At 40.6% G+C, this 22,215-nt stretch overlaps 1 protein-coding gene across 16 annotated transcripts in view; it reads right to left on the reverse strand.

Annotated features, from left to right (window-relative positions):
* Mycbp2 (MYC binding protein 2) overlaps window positions 1-21,739 on the reverse strand; it is a 234,193-nt gene extending 212,454 nt beyond the window's left edge. For 14 of the 16 annotated variants that reach the window (XM_031362817.1, XM_031362814.1, XM_031362807.1 and 11 more), the window contains exon 1: window positions 21,094-21,395. In XM_031362817.1, coding sequence (XP_031218677.1) covers window positions 21,094-21,395 — 302 coding nt within the window. Of the gene's footprint in view, window positions 1-21,093 lie in introns of all 16 variants that reach the window. The other 2 variants (XM_031362810.1, XM_031362803.1) reach the window with 1 other exon arrangement.
* Window positions 21,740-22,215: the final 476 nt, after the last annotated feature.

Raw genomic sequence — 22,215 nt, forward strand, 5'->3', positions numbered from 1 at the left:
GAGGGGGATACAAAGGAAGAGAACTAACAAATAGATGAATGTAATTAAATGATTTAAAGATAGAAAAGGGAGGTAAAGGAAATGAATAAGAAGGAAGATGGAAGGGAGTAAGATGAAGAGGAGATAAAGATAAGCACAGTAACAATCATAGATGTTGAAGTTCTTAAGATCTTATAACTATTGTGATGGAAGCTGTGGCATAAGTTTGTATGCTTAATCACCAAGGAAATGGCAACCATTGAAAGGATTAGAACAATTAGGAGTTACGGACTTGCTGGAGGAAGTGTGTTACAGAGACTACGCTTTTCAGAAGCCCATGCCAGAGCCAGACTCACTCTCAGTCTGTAGATCAGGATGTGACCTCCAGCTACTACTCTAGCACTGAGTGTCCATTATACTCCAGCACTGAGTGTCCACTATGCTCCAGCACTGAGTGTCCACTATGCTCCAGCACTGAGTGTCCACTATGCTCCAGCACTGAGTGTCCACTATGCTCCAGCACTGAGTGTCCACTATGCTCCAGCACTGAGTGTCCACTATGCTCCAGCACTGAGTGTCCACTATGCTCCAGCACTGAGTGTCCACTATGCTCCAGCACTAAGTGTCACTATGCTCCAGCACTGAGTGTCACTATGCTCCATGCCATGATGACACTGAGTGTCACTATGCTCCATGCCACAATGACACTGAGTGTCACTATGCTCCATGCCATGATGACACTTGCCAGGATGACAATGGACTAAACCATTGGAACTGGAAGTAAGCCCCCAATTACATGCTTTCCTTTATAAAAGTTGCCTTGGTCGTTGTGATGGCTATTCCTGTTGTCAACTTGACTACAATCCAGAAATGGAGAACAACCTGTGACCCAAATCTTGACATGGGATGACACATGCTTTTGATCCAGATCTTGAGGCATAGTGGCCACGCTTAGGTCCAGACAAGGTATTACAGGCTACTGAGGCAAGCAGATCTCTGAGTTCAAGACCAGCCTGGAACAGAGCAAGTTCCAAACTCAGGTGTGGTGGTACCTTTAATCTGGGCCATACCTTCTGCTGGAGAACATAAGGATAATGGGAAAAGGGGGACTCGCTCACCTTCGCCTGCTTGCACTTATTTGCCAGGACATCTGTCGGAACCTACTTCTTTAGGATTCCAGCTTCTACAAAAGATACAACTAGCTTCATGGGACTGAGCAACTAGTAGATTCTTGGACTTCTCATTCTAAGGTACCCATTTCTGGATGAACTGGACTGCAGACTGTAAGTCAGTACAATAACCCTCTTAATATACTGACATTCCATAAGTCCTGTGACTCTAAACCCTGAGTAATACAGAAGTTGGTACCTGGAGTAGTTCTAAAGGAGCAGAAGTATAAGGATGAATCTTTTTAGTATCTGGAATTGGCTTAATTATTTGCCAGCATTTTCTAATTCACCGACACCTTCAACTACTGAAACTTCTCTCTCTCCTGGGAGCTTGGAGAATAAGGAAGGCCAATGGTGGAAACTATATTTCAAACTTAAAGAAGTAAATGCCAGCCGGGCAGTGGTGGCGCACGCCTTTAATCCCAGCACTTGGGAGGCAGAGGCAGGCGGATTTCTGAGTTCGAGGCCAGCCTGGTCTCCAGAGTGAGTTCCAGGACAGCCAGGGCTATACAGAGAAACCCTGTCTCGAAAAACCAAAAAAAAAAAAAGAAGTAAATGCCTTTGATTATCTTGATCTGCCAATTGTGACTGGAAATGGATTAGTAGACCTGGAATATGAAAATTTCTACAGTTTGGGGAGAAATAAGGAAAATTAATTTGCTGGTTCATTGCTCTTAGCATCTCTGGATAAATTGATAAAGGAAAAGAATGAGCTCTGTGATAAAACTGAATGGCTACAATGTGAATAAACAATCTAAAGGTTTCTAAGTGTACCCTTGAAGAGAATCTTCTCTCTAGTAGCCATAGAGCTCAAGTTTCAGAAAATCAAACCAAAGCCCTCATTATAAGGTTGGCTGAATCAGAGCAAAAATTCAAGTCTCAGCCTCAGAGGGTGTCAGCGGTTAAAGTAAGGGCATTTATTGGCAGAGAATGGGATCCTATAACTTGGGGTGGGGGTGTATGGGAGGACCCTATTGAAGCTGAGAACTTTGAATCCTCAGATTCTCAAGGGTTTACCTAACCTGAGGAAGTAGTACCGTTAGCCTCACCCCTTGAGCCTCTTTCACATGAGGAAATTAATCTTTTATTGTCTGATAAACCAACAGTGACTTTCTCTGAAGAAAATGCTGGGCAAGACAATACTGAGGTTCCTCGGGGCCCACCAATAGTTTCCTCTAGACCTATACCCAGACTCAAGGCAAAGCAGCCCCTTAGAAGGAAGGTAGAAAGTGTAGCCCATGAGGAAGTATGCTACACTACTAAGAAGCAACAGAACAGTGGCTAAGACACCCAGAGATCAGAACATCACTCAATGCTTAGTGGAGACATATCTTGTAATAGAAGGTAGTTAACTTAGACCCACAACTGACCAAAGTGCAAAGTATAAGAGACTTTGGAGCACTAAGCCCTAAATGGGATGTCTTCATCAAAAACAATTCCCCTTAAGGCTCAGAATCTATGCTGAAACAAGGTGATAAAAGACTGCAGGAGCCAGAGAAGGTGAAAAGACTCAGGGAAAGCGTCCTTCAGACATAGCAGGGCTGATAGACAGCAGATGACCTATGCAGGTTCAACTACACTAAAATCAGCTCACTGAGAAGGGGAAGTAGTCACAATGTCCATCCTGAACAGAGAAGCTCTTTGTAGTTCATATTTGCTCAGAAAAGGAGAAACGCACTTTCTCCAATGAGGTGTCACTGGAGATATCAACACTCCGGGGCAGTCTCCATGGCTATGACTATTTGGCAACACAAAATGGACTCCATGGGTTTCTGTGGTATATGTGTGTGTCAGTGTATGTGTCTGTGTACACACCCGCAAGTTTGTGCACTTTTTGTCTTGCTATTTTTTATCTCATTGGTTTTATTTGTTTTGTTTTGACATAGAGAACATAAAATTGGGTGGATAAAGTTGAGTAGGGGTAGATTTTAGAGGAGTTGAGAAAGGAAAATATGATCAAAATATATTATATAGAAAATTATGATTAAAAATTAGCAAAAAGTAAGAGATTAGGGCTCACAGAGGAGACAACACTGATCTTGGACTTGTGATCCAAGACATATGCGAAAAATAAAAGTCCTTTTTCTAAAGCAAAAAAGAAAACAAGAAAAGAGAAAAAATTAACTAGATCATTTGTAGGCAGGAAGGTTATTTCCAAATAAAGAAGTCAGATAACAAAGTTAATCTGCAAAAAAGGAAAGTAGGCTCCATTCAGGTTACTGATGTGTCCTAAGACGGACCTGGGTGGACAGCATATGAAAAGCTGATATTTACCACTGCCTGTCGTTTCACTCCTCACATCAAAATAATCACAAGAACTAGAAATCTATATCTCATAATAGTGACTCTTGATCTCTATGTGAATCTCTACTGGAGCTACTCTAATAAATGACCTCTGCAACCACCTGGCCCACAGGAAAGGTTCACGCCTCTGCACATCCACGCTCTACCTGGCCCACAGGAAAGGTTCACACCTCTGCACATCCACGCTCTACCTGGCCCACGGCAAAGGTTCACGCCTCTGCACATCCACGCTCTACCTGGCCCACGGCAAAGGTTCACACCTCTGCACATCCACGCTCTACCTGGCCCACGGCAAAGGTTCACACCTCTGCACATCCACGCTCCTCCTAAGTGGGCAATTCTCCTACTTAAAACAGTATACACCATTCACTTAAAATAGTCTAAAAAGACTGAGATCATTCACAGCATTCTCTCTTAACATCTGACTAGGGCCTCCTCTGCCACTTCAATATGCAGTTTAAAGGTAGGGAGTTTTTAAAAGAGCCACTGGAAACTGGAAAATAAAACTGCTTTGTCAGTAACATAACATCCTTACACCTAACCTCATTTGAGAACTAATCATTTTTTCATGATATCTAAAAATAGACAAAACTCCAGAAACCAGTCTTATACATCAACAATTCACTTTGAAATATATGATGATTTAAGACTTTAAATACTAAATCAATAGAAGCTCCAAGAAGAATGTCTAGAATTGGTCTTGTAAGATATTTTTTTATCGCCACAAAAAGAACTTCATACTTGTGAAGGTATCATAAAAGTAAAAATGCTTTTAAAGTGAGGTAAATATCGTAAATACATTGAGGGGCTGGAAAGACAGCTCAGCACTTAACACACTTGCTGATCTCACAGGAACCGAGGGATTCTCCAGCACCCACAGGATGCTTCACAACTGCCAAGGAAGCCTATGCATCCTCTGGCCTCTGCATGAACCAAGCATGAATGCGATGTATTTCCATATACACATGTAGGCAAAATACTCACGTACAAAACATAAAAATAAAAATTCTTTTAAAAGTATATTTTTAAAATTGTTGTATCATTTAAGGAAGATTAAATATTTCTGTAATATAAAAACTGAGCATACAAAATTTGCTGTTGTATGCCATTAGTTTCTCTATAAGCTTATTAGTAATTCTGTTTCCTAACAAAACAGAAATTAATTACAATTTTAAAACTCTCATTTAAATCAGTTCTTTAGTTCCTTTTAATTCAAATGCCAAGTTTTGATGAATCCAAATTTATAGAATATTTGGGATTAAAAGGTTTCAATCTTTTATTTAATTTTATATATTAAAGAAAACTATATTTAAAAATCTCTAAATGCAATCTAAAGCAGTAATAGGCAAACATTTTCTGTAAAACACCAGTGGATTAAATAATTTACATTCTGGGCCATAAGATCTCTTTAATCACCACAGCATGAATTACAGCCATAGATAGAACAGAGATTGATGAGCATGGCTATGAGTAAAATTTTATTCCTAGATTCATATTTTATGTCATTTTTTTGTATCACAAAATATTTTACATATATATATATATATATATATATTCTTTTCAGCCTTAAAACTGTAAAATCCAGTCTTAGCTCGTGGGCTACACAAAAACAAGAACTAGACTAGGTTTGCTACCTGGCCATCTTTTGCTAAAGCCTGGTCTACAGCAGCATCTTAATGTACACTGTAATCTTAGTACATGAGTGTAACTGAACCTAAGAAATGCAAAAATGAAAAACCAAGCGAATAAACAAAAGACCATACTTAGAAAGCTTCTGTGCATACAGCAGACAAAGCCTAGTTCAGTATCAAGCACATTATGAGTCCCAGGTCTTTCTGGCATTAGTCCCCAGGTTGTATCTCAAAACTACACCTCAGTCTTAGTTCTGAGCACACTTTGTACTATAGATACATACAATGATGCCACCCAATGCCAATCAACAATGCCTAAAATACTTCAGGTCAGACTCGTTACCACTAGGTGTTACCAAGCAGTGTTTCTGTTACAATACAAAGTTTTCTGCTCTTACAGAAACATGGTTTAATTATGAAAACAATGACTGAATTATTTCCTAAGGTCCATTCCTTAGCATGTACCAAGTTAGTATACCTTTAGATTGTATTGTATTAGAATGTTTTACTTTAAAAGTTATTTTAAGATACTTAAATTTCATAAAAAAAAAATTAGTAAATTAGTCTTTGCTTGGGCCTGACCAGTATTTCCAATTAATTCCTGAAACAGCCCTGAACACAGTTCAGTCATGAACAATGTCTCTAGCATTGTCTTTTATAGACATGTGGAACATTTAGACACAAACAAGAACTGAGCTTCATTCAGTCAGATGACTACTATTAAAGCAAACAAACCACTAGTAGTCCTTTGATGTACACATGGTCCACAATGACACTAAGTAATGAATACTTTCTGTTAGTGGTGACAGTGATAAGATATAGGGTCCCATTACAGAATCCAGGTTACCCTCAGTATCACTATGGTGGTTAAGCTGGTCTCAAACTTACTACTTCCTGCTTCAGCCTGCTGTACATTAGGTAATTCATTCATCAAGGAAAAACTAGAGATTAACGACAGAAAGAAAAGTTAAAATGTTGGCAACCAAAAGAAGAAAAAGAAAAGGAAAAAAATGCCTCCAAATAATAGTCACAATGGAAACTAAAATGTATTTCCTATTAAATGAGAATTGCAAATATGACATCAATGCTGTGGAAGGAATAAAGCTAAAACAGAACTTAAACAAAATATAGTTTTTGCATATACTTAAATGTGTTATTGAAATTTATGCTTATAACCACTCCATTGTTCATTTTTGAATGAGGAAAGATGGAGAGAACTGTAAAGCTATGCTGTCTGTGTACAGAGCAGAAAGAGAAGAAATGAAGACATGAACGTAGAAGGGTAGGGAGGAGGGAGGAAGGGTAGGGAAGAGAGAAGGAGGAAGGGAGAAAGGGAGGGAGAAAGGAAGGGAGGGAGAAAAAGAGAAGGGGAAGGAGGGAGGGGGAAGAAAAGAGGGAAGGAAGGAGGGAGGAAGGGAAGAAGGGAGAGAGGGAGGGAAGAAACTGAGTGAACAAACCAGTAAGGGGCAAGAGGAGAAACTTCTAAAGTAGTGTGGCTCTGTAGATCATACCTACAGAATCACACTCTAAACACAGCCCAGATAAGATGGAAACACATACCATGACACAACTGTAAATTGTTCACACTAAACTTCAGAGAGATTACCCAAATAACTAGAGACTAACACATACTACTGATAATAGCAGAATTAGATACAAGAAAGACAAGCTAACATATCTCTAAAACACTATGAATAAAGTGGATAAAACAAGAGACTTCCAAGCAGACTCCTAGAGGGCAAACATAGTGAAAATAAAAGCATTTCATAAATGTGTAATAAGCACATTATTATTCCTATACTGAACTATCTTGATTTGTATTCCCTCAAAGCCACAAGATGCCTCAAGAATCTACAGGCAACAGTTGCTTTGAGATGTGACCTCTGATAAAGAAAATCATGAGTGACTTAAGAAAAATGAATTGATTAATAAAAGCTCCTAGTTTTTGTCAGTAGACACAAACTGGCTTCAACCAGAAGAGGAAACCTCAATTGAGGAATTGTCTCCATCAAAATGGCCAATGGGCATGACTTTGGAGCATTTTCTTGCTTAATGATTGATGTGGAAGGCTCAGCTCAGGGTGGGCAGTACAACCGCTGAGATAGTGGGCCTGGCTTATATAAGAAATCAAGCTAGCAAGCCATGAAGACCAAACAAGTAAACAGTTTCCCGATGGTCCCTGGCTCTGCCCTTGTTTGAGTTCCCACTAGATCAGGACGTCTTAGTGGTGGAATGTGGTCAGGAGCTATAAGACAAATAAAACCTTTCCCCCTCCAGTTGCTTTGGCCATTGTTCTGTCACACCAATGGAAAGCAAACAAGGACAGAGCATTACAAAGCTTATTCCCATGATGGGTAATTCTACCACTGAACATGGCTCACAGTTACTCTAACTACGGAAGGAAAATGAGCTGCTTATCTGTTTCCTACTCATCACTGGTTAAAAATATTTCTCAGGGAAACTTTCTATAAAAAAGTCCTGCACAGACTTCCAAGGCTCAAAGTCATAGATGTTTCAAGGAGACAGCTGGAGATGAATGTCAAAAAGATACAGCTAGTCCACTAAGAATACCTGCTACAGTCTCTTACTTCTGTATGTGCATGTGGCTAGGGGGCAAAGTGAGGAATCTTCCTTCCTTACCTTGCTTTTGGCACAAGGTCTATCACTGAATCCAGATCTACCAACTGGCTGAGCTGTCTCAATAGCAAACTCCAGGTATCCATCTGTCTCTGCCTCACCAGCTCTGGGGTTACATGCCTGTTTTGTTTTATTTTGTTTTGTTTTGTGTTTATGTGAGTGCCGAAGAGACAAACTCAGGTCCTCATGGTTGCAACAAGCACTGAAGTAAATAAGCCCTCTCCTCAAACCCGAGTATGATCTCTTAATGACAGCTTCATGATCTATAAAGGAGGCAACTCGCCCTGGCTTATTCATGACACCATTTTGTAATACCAGAAAACTAGACACATCTGCTAGATATTATAATTATAATATTATAATTATAATATAATATATTATAATTATATAATAGCACTACTATAAAAATATTCCATCAAGAAAAGGCAAAAACAATTGAAATACATAGAAAGTTCCCAGTACAGAAGAAAGTTTTAAATAGAATTGAACAATATAAAATTTAAAATTTCATTAAGTAATTCATTAAGAAAATTGAGATAACACAAAATCTATAAATTTGAAAATGTATCAATAAAAATTATCCAATTTGGGCTAGGAGGATAGCCCAGCAAGCCAATGTGCTTACTATGTAAGCCTGAGGACCAACCTTCAAACCCCAGAACCGAAATAAAAGAGTGATGTGGGCTAGAGAGATGGCTCTGCGGTTAAGAGCATTAACAGCTCTTCCAGAGGTCCTGAGTTCAATTCCCATCAACCACGTGGTGGCTCACAACCATCTGTAATGGGATCTGATGCTCTCTTCTTCTCCTGTGTCTGAAGACAGTGACAGTGTACTTAACATAAAACAAATAGATAAGCCTTAAAAGAATAAATTAAGCAAATAAATAAAAGAGTGATGTGCCAGTTCCAGCATGTAATGTCAGCACGCACACAGTGGCATGGGAGGGCGTTCCACAGCAGCACTTGTAGCAGAGACAATGAGACCCTGCCTCAAAGCATGGTGCAAAGACAGAAGTGACTCTGAACAGCTGTCCTCTGATCTTCACACACAGCAAAGAGCTTTTCTGACCCCTCTCCCATCTAATTTCTTAGAATGGTTCTCTCAGGGAACATGGAGCGCACTGCTTGGCTGGACTGGAGGCAGTAAGCCTCTGGGATCTGTCTATAGCTGCTCATCAATCACCCAGGGTTGGGGTACAGACTTCCACGGCTCAGCCTGGCTTTTATGTGAGTAGTCAAAGACCCAAACTTGGGCCCTTAAGCTTGCTAACAGGCATTTTAAACACTAAACCATCTTTTCAGCCCTTAAAAACTATTTTTATATCACTAAAGTAAACTCATTCAAAAGTATTACTAGAGATGGAAACGTGATATTAGTAAAATAAAAACAATAAATTGAACCAGGAGTTTTAAAATTATGTTTGTGTACGTGTACTGTATATGTACGTGTACATGTATATGTACGTGTATGTGTATATGTACGTGTACATGTATATGTACGTGCACGTGTACTAGTACAACACAAGAAGAGAATACAGGTATCTGCTGAGACCAGACGCATAGAATCCCTCTCAGACCAGGAAGCTGTAAGCTATCTAATGTGGATGTTAGGACTTGAACATGGGTCCTCCACAAGAGCAGTAAATGCTCTCTACTAAGCCTTCTCTCCAGCACCAATGCACCAGAATTTTTAATAGTTATAAATGTAGATGTTCCCAACAGAAAAGACTAAAATTATATAAAGCAACCATTGACAAAATTAAAGGGCCAAAACTATTTTAATAGTATAGTTAGCTAAGACTTAAAAAAAAAAAAAAGGAATACAGATATACAAAATGTCCAAACAACTCTCCACCCAAATTTAAATAATTGATTGTGATGGTTAATACTGATTGTCAACTTGATTAGGTTGAAAGATACACCTAAAGATTAGAATCTGGGGTATATCTATAATGTCATTCTAGAGACAACTAGATCATCAGTGCTCTGACCTAATTAATGGCATAAGCGACTGACAGATTCAAATCTTAAAAGATTATTAGGTGAGACTGTGGAAGGGGTGGCCTTGGGAGCCATAGTGGCTCTAAGTCCTTCCGGCTCCTCCCCTTTGTTTCCTGAGTGCTATGAGGGGAAGTTCCCTGTCATGCCCATCTCCATGGGGTTTCTGCCTTGCCAGGGTAACTGAAACTTCAAAAATTGAGCCAGAGTAAATCTCTCTGTATAATATATCTGTCACAGAAACAAAATCCTAACCAATATACTGACTCTTATAGAACAACTAAACCCAAGAGGGAAAAAAATATTCTTTTTAAGGGCAAGTGGCATAATTATCAGACTGTGAGCAAAAGAAAAAAATAACATTTTTCAACAAATGTTAATGTATTTGGAAGAAATTGCCCAAGGCCCCACCCACAAAGGGAGAATTAGTTTTCCAATACCAGTGTGAGGGAAGGAGAACAGAGAAAGTTGTGGTAGAGGACATGGGAGAATGGAAAGGATGTAATACAATCTTCATAAACATCCATAAAAGCTTCCAATAAATTCAGTTTTTAAAAATCAAAATTATAAAAAGTATATATTTAGAAATACTGACAATGGTATTTATGATATTACTAAATATCTGAAAGTTAAATAAAATAATCCTAGGTACTATGCTAATCAAATAAAAAACCCACAAATAAAAATTTTAAATACTTTAACTAAATGGGAAGCCTACTAAAATGCTTGGAATGCACTGAAAGTAGCCCAAGCTTCCAGTTTTCAGACTAGAAAATAAAAATCTACAGTGGATGGCCTAAGATTCCAAAGCTGGGGTCAGGGTAAAATAACTCTACGTGAGAAAAGGAAATGACAGTGCTGAGGGGAAGCCAGCACAAAAGTAAGCACAGCAGTCACATGCTGTCCTTCCTCCTGCCCTGGGACCCTCTTCCTCTTCCTGGATTACCTTGCCCAGTCTTTGGTATGAAGGTTTGTGCCGAATCGTATTTTGTCTTGTTGCATTGTATTCAGTTGATATCCCTGGGAGGCCTGCTCTTTTCTGAGGGGGGGGGGTGGATCTGGGGTAGAGAAGATACTGGGAGGAATGGAGGGAAGGGAAACTGTGAATGGATGCATTATATGAGAGAAGAATAAATTAGAAACAAACAAACAAACCAAAAGCTGGTTCTTTAAACTTAAAAGCTAAACTAGAAACAAGTTGGACATTAAAATAAAAAAGGAAATATTAATAACTACATGCATAAACTTGGTGACTGAGATAAAACAGACTCATCCTTGAAAGACAAAACATGCCAGAATTTATACAAAACCTAGACATCCTAAAATTGTGGGAACTATGAGACAGCAGCAGATGAGTACTTTAGCAGCCTTTCAGAAGTTCACTGGTGAAATCCATCAAGCATGAAACATAACACACCACACTGGCTCACTTTATGAAGCCAGGGTAACACATTAAACTCGGCATGGCAATGAAGTATTAGAAAAGTACAAGCCAGCATCTTTCATGAATGTATATGTAAAAGAGAACCTCTAAATTTTATCAAATTTTATCCAGCAACATACAAAAACATTCATAGCAAGCAAAGTGAAATGTATTAAAGCTAGGTATGTATCATCTGAAAAAAAAAAAGGCTAAAAATAATCTATGAGATGATCACATCAATAGATGCAGGAAAGATATAGGAAAGATATTTGACAAAATTCAACCCCAGTTCATAATAGAAGTTATCAGTAAACTAGAAATCAAGAATGTTTCCTCAACATGCAAAAAGAACATTTGCAGAAAATACTCCAGATGACATCAGACTTGACAGTGAGAAAGTATAAGCTTTCTCACTAAGATCAGGAACAAAGCAAAGGTGTACCCTCACCACTCTATCAGTATCTCTGTGAGAACTACAGTTAATGCAATAAAACAAGAAAAAGAAGGATGACATGGCCTCCTGGAACAAAAATCTAAAAGAAGAGAAAACAAAAGAACCCTAGTATACCTAGTAAAAGATTATAGCATGTATGCACAAAACATTAGTATTGTGTGTGTGTGTGTGGGGGGGTGTATGTCAATTGTTTTCCTATATACCAGAAGTATCATATAAAAATGTTGTATCCTCAAAGAAATATAAAAGTATAAATCTATTAAAATACTTATAAGAGCTAAATGAAGAAAACTGAAAAATTCTAATAAAAGAAATTAAATAACAAATATCCCATAGATACAGACCGGAAAGCTCAATATTATTATCAAGATGTCCTCTTTCTAATCCATTGACCTAAGAGAGTTTCAATAAATATCCTAGTAGGTTATTTCTGGGATTTTAAGAGTTTATGAGAAGAGACAAACACCCACAATAGCTAAGACAATGTGAAAATAAAAAAGAAAATATCTCACTTCAAGATTTCCTATAAAACTACAGTAACGAAGACCAAGTAGCACTGAAGAAACGAGATACAGCCCAACAGAACAAAGAGCAGGGAACTCAGAATAGACCCACAGAAATACAGCCAAATGGCATTAGAAGAGGAGCAAAGCAAAGCAATGAAACAAAGAATGATGGAACAACTAGACACCCAGGCCTTGCAGCCTGCACAAAAAATTAACTCAAAATGGAAAATAAAACGTGTACGCAGCCAGGCAGTGGTGGCGCACACCTTTTATCCCAGCACTTGGGAGGCAGAGGCAGGCGGATTTCTGAGTTCAAGGCCAGCCTGGTCTACAGAGTGAGTTCCAGGACAGCCAGGGATACACAGAGAAACCATGTCTCAAAAAAAACAAAAAAAAAAAAAACAAAAAACAAAAAAAACTTGTATGCAAAACACAAAGCAATACAGTGTTCAGCAAATGCAATAGGAGAAGCTCTAGATGGCCCTGAGTATGGCAACAGTTTTTAAATAAAATGGTAAAGCATGAAGTAGGAAAAAATAGTTGAGAACTTCATTAAAATCAAAACACTAAATGTCACTGAGGACACAGAGCACCGTAAACTCTCATTCGCTACTGAAAGCTTTGTTTCATATATATAAATGGTACATCCACTTGGGGAGAGAATTTGGCAGTTTCCTACAAAACTAAACATATCCTGGCCATATGATTCAACAACAATTACAGATTCTGGAATGTATTTATCCAGAGAAGCTGAAAACTTATGTCCACACAAAAAACCTGCACAAGGATGTTTATAGGAATTTCATTCATAATTGTCAAAACCTAGAAGCAGCCAAGATTCCCTTCCAGAGAACAAACTATGACACCTTTACACGGCAGATATTATTAAGTCTTAAAGAAACAAGCTATCAGGCTATTAAAGAAAAAACACATACTACGAAGTGCTTCAGCTGGAGTCTATCAAAGATTTATGAACACTGAGCCTATACAATCTTTAATACAGAATAACTGTTATTCTGTATTAAATAATTCAATTTTTGAGGATAACTACAATACTTACATCTGAGAGAACCAGTGGACCACTTATGTGACAAACTGTGCTCTGTTGTGCTGACAACCCTACTTTCCAGACAAGTCCATAAGCCCTATCCAAAGAAAGATTCCTTTGGACCTCGGAGCCCTACCAACTGTAGTTTCAAGTCTAACAGGATCCTTCTGTGTTTTGTTCTTAAATGTTTCTCATCTAAGAACCAGTACCTCTTAACTCCTCCTTCTCACGCTCAGATGGCAGGAAACACAAACTCCCCAACTGTATCACTGAGAATGATGCTGTTCTTTTTCTGCGACTATCAAAGGATGAGTGCTCATCCTTGCAGAGTATCATGTTCAAGCCAGGGTATTGTCACCAGGATTGCCATCAAAAGACTTGGTGTCCTACCAGAGCAGCAGCTTCTGGCTCATGTGGTGTATGATGAGACAAATGGATCTCACCGATCCTTCTTTGATATAAAGTGGATTCTTAGTCTAAAATAATCCCTGTGCTAAGGGCAACTATTGGGCACTGTAACAATTCTCAATCATGGAGTCAGACTGTCGAGGCCACCCTCCTGTGCAGTTGCACATTTCTGACAAGTAATGCTTGATTTGTATCACAACCACCAAAAGCCTACCTGAAAAATAGGATCAAAAGACATGTAGTAGTAACTAAATCAAAGCCATTAACTATTCAAACTAGTGGGGAGACAGGCGCAACAGGTCAAAGGTCATAAGGTATTTTCTCTGTGTGTCTACTGTGGTGCTTTAGAGTATCTCAGTTCAGTTTAGGAACGTACGTGTATGTAGGGGTGTGTGTGTGTGTGTGTGTGTGTGTGTGTGTGTGTGTGTGTGTGTGTGTGTGTGTGTGTGACAGAGACAGACAAAGAGACAGAGACAGAGACAGAGAGAGACACAGAGAGAGAGAAAAGCAGAGAGACAGAGAGACACATAGAGAGAGAGATATCCAGTGCCTTCAAGCCTTGACTCTATTTATTGGTTTGTTAAAGCTAAGAGTGAGAAGGTCAGAGATGGTCCAGGAGAGGCAGTCTTCAACAAGGCATTTTCTACTCATAATTAAGCAACTTCTGGAAGCCTAGAGGACGAAGAAAAATTTAGAGGTTCAAAGGTTTACAGGTACATCAATTCAGACAGAGGTTCCATTCTAAGGGTCAGGAATCCATTTCAACCCAATCAAAACACTGACCATGATTATAGCAAACAAGAATTCTATCCACCCTAGCACCTTCAACTTAAGCCTTTGGTTGGCCTGTCCTTTGCTTCTTATTCCCATTGCAGGTAATCCTCTATATGCTACTAAAAAAGAAAAAGAAAATTCCTCTTACCCTTCATGCCCAATTATCTTCAGCCTTTCTTCATCATTCTCATCTATCAATGTCATTTAGCAGCAGCAGGCTCATTATACTAGCCTTATAATGACTACTTCTCTAAGCCTCTCAAAAGTCCAAGATATAGTACCCACCAGGACATTTCCAATCACAGAAACGGCCTCCCACATGGCAGTTTTAACCGTTACACAACTGTACATGCTGAGTTGCAGTAGCAGCAGTGTTCAACTGACACTATTAGAATGTGATTCATCCCAGCCAGCACTAATGTTCCTAAGTCCGTTCCTGGTAATGAGTGAACTGACTCAAAAGGAGATATACACACCAGAACTTACTGAGGCTGAGGCGTGCTCCCAGAAGCAACAACGAAGGGGAAGGGAAAGTGGTAGTTCTGAGCAGAAGCTGGACTGCAATTCAGCCAGAGAAAGGCCTCAACCACTACTCCAGGGAAGCTCGGGTTGAGAGGATCCTTCAAAACTGTTTTGCCTTGGAAGGATAGGAAAGGGGGGTTCCAGAGGGGGAACCAGAAACGGGATAGCATTTGAAATGTAAATACATAAAATACCCAATAAAAATAAATAAATAAATAAATAAATAAATAAATACTGTCTTGCCGCTAGGCAAATGGGCCAGGCACTACCATATCAGCACAGAGCATGCTTGGGGAACTCAGTTATCTTCTCTTTTAGTTCTCAATATCCCCTAAAGCTAGAAAAGCATGTGACTCAATCTGGTAAGGAAGGTGGGTAATCTGGGAGGCTAACTGTAGCCCCACCACATCACACTGGTCTAGGGCACCAAAAAGCACTATCTAATAAATACAGAAAAATTAACAGAATTGTGAGAAGAGAAAAACATTTTTAAACTTCTAATAAAATTACTGACTCAGTCAAAGACTATCAAAGGATATTAAAACTATTCTGTGAAGGGTGCAGAGTGCCAGTCCTTACTCCCATAGTTCTGTGTGCATTGCAAACTGAAGAGCATAACTACAAGGGGCAGGCCTGACGGGTACTGGTGTTAGCACCCCTCAAGTAAGGAAAGCCAGTAACCTGGGACTGGGGAGCATGCCCACAAATACTCCTGCTAATGTCTACACACAATCCAAGAAGGTCTTAAGGCCTAATTTCCTTTTACAGAAAACACAGAATGGAAGACAGAAGCATCAACAATATGTACGGCCCTGCCCTGAAAGGAACTAGATTCACATACTATTATAGAAAAGGCAGAATGCTAGATATAGTCATAATGGTAACCAGGAGGTAGGAATGTGAGGCCTTAAAAAAGCTTTGTGAAGTGATGGAAATATTCTAACATTCATTAAATAAATATTTAAAGAGGGTTAATTTTATTATATATAAATTAAGTCTTAACTAACCTAATACCACCCCCTAATGAAGAATTGACATATTTAGTCAGTTGTTGGGAAAAACAGTAAATTGTTTTGTGAACTTCTAAACTGAGTAGCTTATAATGTAAAAATATTATGATTAAATTACCATATTTTAATTTATTAAATGAACATATTTTTTATAAGATCCAATATTTTTTCACTTCTTTTGTGCTAGGAGACTAATTCATTCTACATTTTTACCAATCAGTATACCAACAGAGTAATACCTTTGTCTTAATGTGTTTATAGAACATACAAAATTTTACAGATTTAACACCTATGTAAAGAAAAGTATTAACTACCCTCAATACAGATACACATACACTAATTCAACCCCACATCATTCCCTAGTCCCCTTCTATAATAATATTTCTTCTTAGATCAAAACTATCAGGATTTTCCCAATAATTTTGATCAAAATCTAATTTTCCTTCTCCTTCCAGATACTGTCCTTTTGGCTGATCTCTCCAATCCTGCAGTGAATTCTTACCCCTCTCCCTCCTGATACCAACATCCTAGCAGTAATAAAAATGTTAGCATTACCTACACACAGGTTGCCTTCCTCACCTGTGCTCGTGCAGCTGAGCAGGCCCAGGGCACCATCTCGTAATAGTTGTTTTTATTAACATTCCCCTTAAGTATCTGCCTTTTGTCTTTCATCCCCAAACAGACAATACACTCAAGACTAGGAACTTGAACATCTAATAACCCTCAACATTCATAGGTTTGACTGCTTAACCTCTTACAACCCAAATTCTAAGCACAGATGGAATGGACTCAAATACCATTTCTGTTCTGTTCTGTTTTACTGTGAGATAGAGTACCAAGTCCAGAGGCTGGCCTTGAAGTTGTTTTATACCAGAGGCTGGCCTTGAACTCCTGACCTTCCTACCTCTACCACCCACACGCTGGGATTATCAGAGTATATCAACAAGCCAGTCAAATGGCATTTCTAATTAAAAGAAAGAAGTAGCGAAGAAACTAGTAGTAGTTTAGCTGAGAAAAAGGACACCAATCCCCAGCTAGTCATAGTGTTCTCTGATCCTAGGAGCAGGGCTGCTCTGCTGCTGCGAGCCCCAGTGCACAGGCTTTTCTTTCTAGCTCATTTTACCACTTCCCTCCTAGCACTACTTCCCTTTCCCCACAGTCAAGCAAAGCTTTCAATTTCTACTTTTCTTTGACCTCCAGTCATACTTTAACCCTGAATCAGTCAACTAAAAGTTTTCCTCATTTATCTTCTAACTAGTAAGGTTCATAATAAGCAGATTGGAATCGTAAATATGATTTTAATAATAACAAAAGCAGCCAACATTTAAAAGACATTTAACATGTGTGGCCACACAGCCTTTAGATTACTCTAAAAAGTTACAAAAACCAGCCAGCCAGCTCTCTATAATCATCAGAATGCTGAACCACGACGACAATTTTTACTTCTGGGCTACATAGGGATCCTGTTAGGGTTACATGACAGCTCATCTCAAAAACACAGGACAAAACATTCAGGCTGGGCCTGGTGACACAAAAACTGTGACTCCAACCACCAGCAATATTATAATATAAGTTATAAGTTCCAGGCCTGACAGCATCTACAGAGCAGAACACGTTAAGCACACACACACACACACACACACACACACACACACACACACACACACTGCAACCTAACACATAAAAAAGGTAAAACTCCACTAAGGCAGTCTACAAGCTAAGCAATCCCACCACAGAAGTGCGGCACTCCCCAAATGGAAGCTTATCTATGAATGGTAATTCAGAAAACTGAGGAAACTTTTTTTTCTGCCTTGCCTGGCTGGCCACTTTCTCCGAAAAAATGGTATAATTTCATCCAGTCTTATTCATTCAAAAACATACGTATTTGGTCACTGAGTGCATAAAACCTAATCCCATATTCAGCAATTATTGATCCAAAAACCAACAGTTTCAGGCAAGACTATTGCTTCTCTCCATATCCTCAAACCCCTCACTTTCAGAAAAAACAAAACCCCTAATATTTAATAACATATAATGTGCCAAGGACTTGACAAATATTTGTTCATCTAATCTACAAAATAGTGCAATTATTATTATCTCCACTCTACCTATAAGAAAACCAAGGCATGAAAGTTATGTAACATTCAAGGTTACACAACTAGCAAATGACAGGACAGGCAGGACTTAAAGCCAGTGTAGTGTCAAGAGTCGAAGCTCTGAGCCATTTCATTAAAATGCCTTCAAAATCAAGCCTACCTTAGGCTTGAATCTTACACCTAAAACAATCTATAATACTGAATTTGTTCAACTTGGGTGGATAATTTACTTACATATTTGTTCCCTGAAGCACATGTTTTCTCTTCTCTTACAGCTTTTATAATTTCCTCAATATGCACTTCTAGATCTCCTTCCTTACATATCAACTTAAGCGCCAACTCCCAGTGAGAACTCTGCTGACCCTATCATTCAAGCAGCTCAATCCATGAAACTGGCTGTATTTCCTTCATCATTATTTATCAGAAGAAATTACCAGTTGTTACCAGTACCCCCAGTGCACACTGCAAAAACAGTGAGCTCCTGTCATTATACTTAAGGCTACCTTTAATGTCTACAGTAGTGCACAACACAGACACTTACTGACACAATAACTGCCAAAAAAATGATGCCACCCATTCGGATCATCAAAAAGAATAGCTTTGGCACTCATCTTCAATTAAGTATCAGTCTGCATACTTAGAAATACTTCCTTTTCTAGTAAAGGACAATCAATCCGTAACTTTTTCAATGGCTACCCTGTCGTCATAAAACTGCCTACACTGATCTCTATCAATTATTCCCTCTTTTGACTCTTTAATATCCTCCTCTCTACTTAAGTTCCCATACTTGAATATCCCATTGCCCTCCAATAACCTTCTTGCATATTCCCCAGGTTCTCCCAAAACTTTCCATCCACCCTACCCCTCTTTATGCTTATCCCAGGTATGACCACGTGGCTCAGAAGTTCTTGGTGACTAGGAAACTGTTCTGGTTTTCTCGGTATTTAGCACTTCTGAAAACATTTTCTTCCTTCCCTAGAACCTGAGGTGCTCCTTCCTGCTCCTTTTCTCTGTTTTCTGATCTCTTCTCTTGATTTCTTTTATTCTGTCCCTTCTCCCACCTTTCATGGGATGCTCCCTAGAATTTCGGCTCTATTTTCTATCTATCCTGTCTAAGTCAATGCCCTACATAAATAAACTAAATCCCAATTCTTCTTCCCTGCCATCTTTAAGTTTTTTAGTGAGCAAATTTAATTCAATTCACAATAAAGAACAGCTGTAGATAAAAATGGGGAGAGTGAACTATAGTAAACAATATTATGAACAAGCATTGGAAGGCATTATCAAAGTAAGGTTAGCTTCCATGAGATTAATAAAGCAATTCCTCATGTTTTGACAGTTTGTAGAATTGATCAAACTAAAAATCACTAATTTTAAGTACATGAACCTGTAACTAACTTTGTCTACTACTCCAAGTCATTACTTAAAAAGCAGTAGAAAGTCAAAACAAGAGTATACATCACAGATTATTGCATAAGTTTAGAAGTAATGTAATTTTAAATCTGGAAGAGGAATTTGTGCGGATATACCTCAGTACAATAATTTAGAGATGCATCGTTCAAGCTTAAACCTAATTCTCAAGGTAAATTCTCTAATGCGAATGCTTTCCAAAACCATCAGCAAGAACCACACCTGTGACATTGTTACCTTCATCCTAAATAGCAAAAAGTAGTTATGATCATTTACATCCATGACTCAACTACGGATACTCCCAATCCTGTCAACAAATAGATAAGGCTGCTTTATCTACAAAAAGTGTGAATAAAGCTCATCTTTACAACCCTCTCCAGCAGATAAGCCACAACACACACTGATACACTAGCTAGACTTATGGACTACAAACCTCCTATAATGGGAGAAAAGGGTATCTGGTATTCCCTAATAAGCCATACTGATTTAGTAAGGGAGGGGGGAAAAAACATTTCAGTAAACTCACTTTTAAAAATCTTATTATGCTTTCTGAATGCCCTGTAAGAGACTGTAGGAAGAAGCAAAGGAGACTCCAGATTACCACTCTCAAAGCTGGCAAAAGGAGTCAGCAACCAGCCTTCAGGGTATGTGACAAGTTAAGGCACGGAAAAGAAAAGAATGGGAGAGCCTTTAGCCAAAAAAGGACCCATATTTTAAGAAAAGGAAAATGAAAGTGATTTGTCAACTATACCAAGTAACTTGAAGGTGTAGCCCATCTAATTGAAAGAGACCAGAGAGCTACTCAGGTGAACCCTAGTAGGTTGACATATTTTTAAAGTTTTTCATTTAAAAACTGGCAAAAGGGAATATTTTTTCCATTTTTCCTACAAAACTCCCTGTACTCTCAAATCTGTAAGTGGCAGGAAATAGAACAGAAGATGAAGGGAAATGGCCGGTCGGGATATCAGAGCAAGGCAGCAGCTGCAAACACATTTCAAGGCCAAAAAGCTCCTGAATCAAACCACACTTCTAAAAAACCCCTCTCCGACACTTCCGACGTCTGCACACATCCCCATCTGTATCCTTTATTCCTAAATCTCCTAAAATGAAACCACTAGCTTTTTGTCTACAACATCCTACAAACATCAGTATCTTTAATCTACACCCTAAAGTGAAAGGCAGCTTTTAAGGAGGGCAGCTGGAGGAAGGAATGTGATGGGGAGGGGTCGTGCAAGTAACACTGCAGCTCAGACACTAGAAACGCGAACACATCCCCTTACGACTATTGCAAATTCTCTCCCGTGCATTGTGGTCTTCTCCCTCTGTACCCATGCCTCCTTTCTCAACAATACACACGTGCCCTGGGAGACCAGCACCATCATCCTATCTAGCGTTGACTGATCTTACCCATCTTGTGTACCTTCCCTCCTTCCCCTTGAAAGAAAGACACACACACATACACACACACACACACACACACACACACACACACACACACACAGGCACGCACAGACCCCGTGGCCACCACACCCTCCTATCACCAAACTGCTTCTACCACCAGCATGCAGCCCTGACTGAAAGCCGGGTGCTATTTATGTGGACACACTCGCACGGGTGCGCACACACACGCGCGCGCACACACACACACACACACACACACACGGGGTGTGTGGGGGGCTGGCACAGATGCACACGCGTCAAGGAAGGGCGCCCGGGAGACTCACCTGGAGGCCGGGTGTCCAGTGCTGCTGCCGGCCTGGTCCCTGTCACTGAGCGCAGTGGTGTAAATCCTCCGGTAGCGATCCGCCAAGGCCCGGCCTGACAGCAGCAGCTGATAGTGACCCCGGGAGTCCGTGGTAGGCAGCCCCAGCCCCAGCCCCGCGGCGGCCACCGAGCCGTCAGGAACCGGCATGAACAGCGCCCCCGGTGCCGGGGAGGAAGAGATGGTGGCGGCTGCAAAGAAGCCGTCCCCGCCGGGCCCGGAGGAGGCGGCGGCGGGGGAAGCAGTCGCCGCGCACATCATCATCCTCGCCGCAGCCGCCGCAGCCGCCGCAGCCGTCGCCGCCGCCTCCTCCTCGTCCCCGCGGGCCGGGCGGGCAAGCACGCGCGCGCCCTCACAGGCTCCGCCAACGACGACGGCTGGAGCGGCGGCCTCGGGCGCCCGCAGCAGGGACACTACAAAGACAGCGACCTCCTCCGCCGCCGCCGCCTTCTCCTCCTCCTCCCCGCGCCGCCCTCACCGCTGTCGGGGCCGCTCATCTAACCCCGCCACCCGCGGAGTGTGAGGAGGAGGCGGTGCCGCCGCCGCCGCCGCCGCCGCCGCTGCCACCGCCGGAGTTGCCCGCAATGGGAGGCGGCCGGCCGCACGGAGCATGCGCGCCGCCCCGCACATGCTCAGTAATAGGAGCCGTCTCCCAGCCAGCCCCACCCCCTCCGCCTCCGAACTGTGGGTGTCCAGAGGCCGAGCGCTGCCAAAGCGAAGAGAAATCCGCAGCTCCGGGTTTTACTAACAGCACGAGGAAGAGCCCGGACGGTGCTGGGGAAACTGTCCTTGGAGGCTTTCTCCAGGTAATGGGGTTCCCTCCAGAGGAGAGAACCCAGACCTGACCAGAGGAGATGCTTGTGAGTCGCAGGACTGACCGCTCTGCTGTGGCCTGTACCCAGGTCAGTGCTGCCAACGTGGAGATGAACTGGGCCGAGTGCTGGCCAGGGCACAGTAGCCTTTGGCAATTTTATTTGGAATGGCTGGGAAGACCATCATATTTGAGTCTTTTAAAAATAACTTTGAGAACCGGGAGTCACCGTGGCCAGCTTCTGTAATCTCAGCATCTGGAACTCTGAGGAGG

The sequence above is a fragment of the Mastomys coucha genome, unplaced genomic scaffold, assembly GCF_008632895.1.
Source record: "Mastomys coucha isolate ucsf_1 unplaced genomic scaffold, UCSF_Mcou_1 pScaffold9, whole genome shotgun sequence".
Lineage (NCBI taxonomy): Eukaryota > Metazoa > Chordata > Mammalia > Rodentia > Muridae > Mastomys > Mastomys coucha.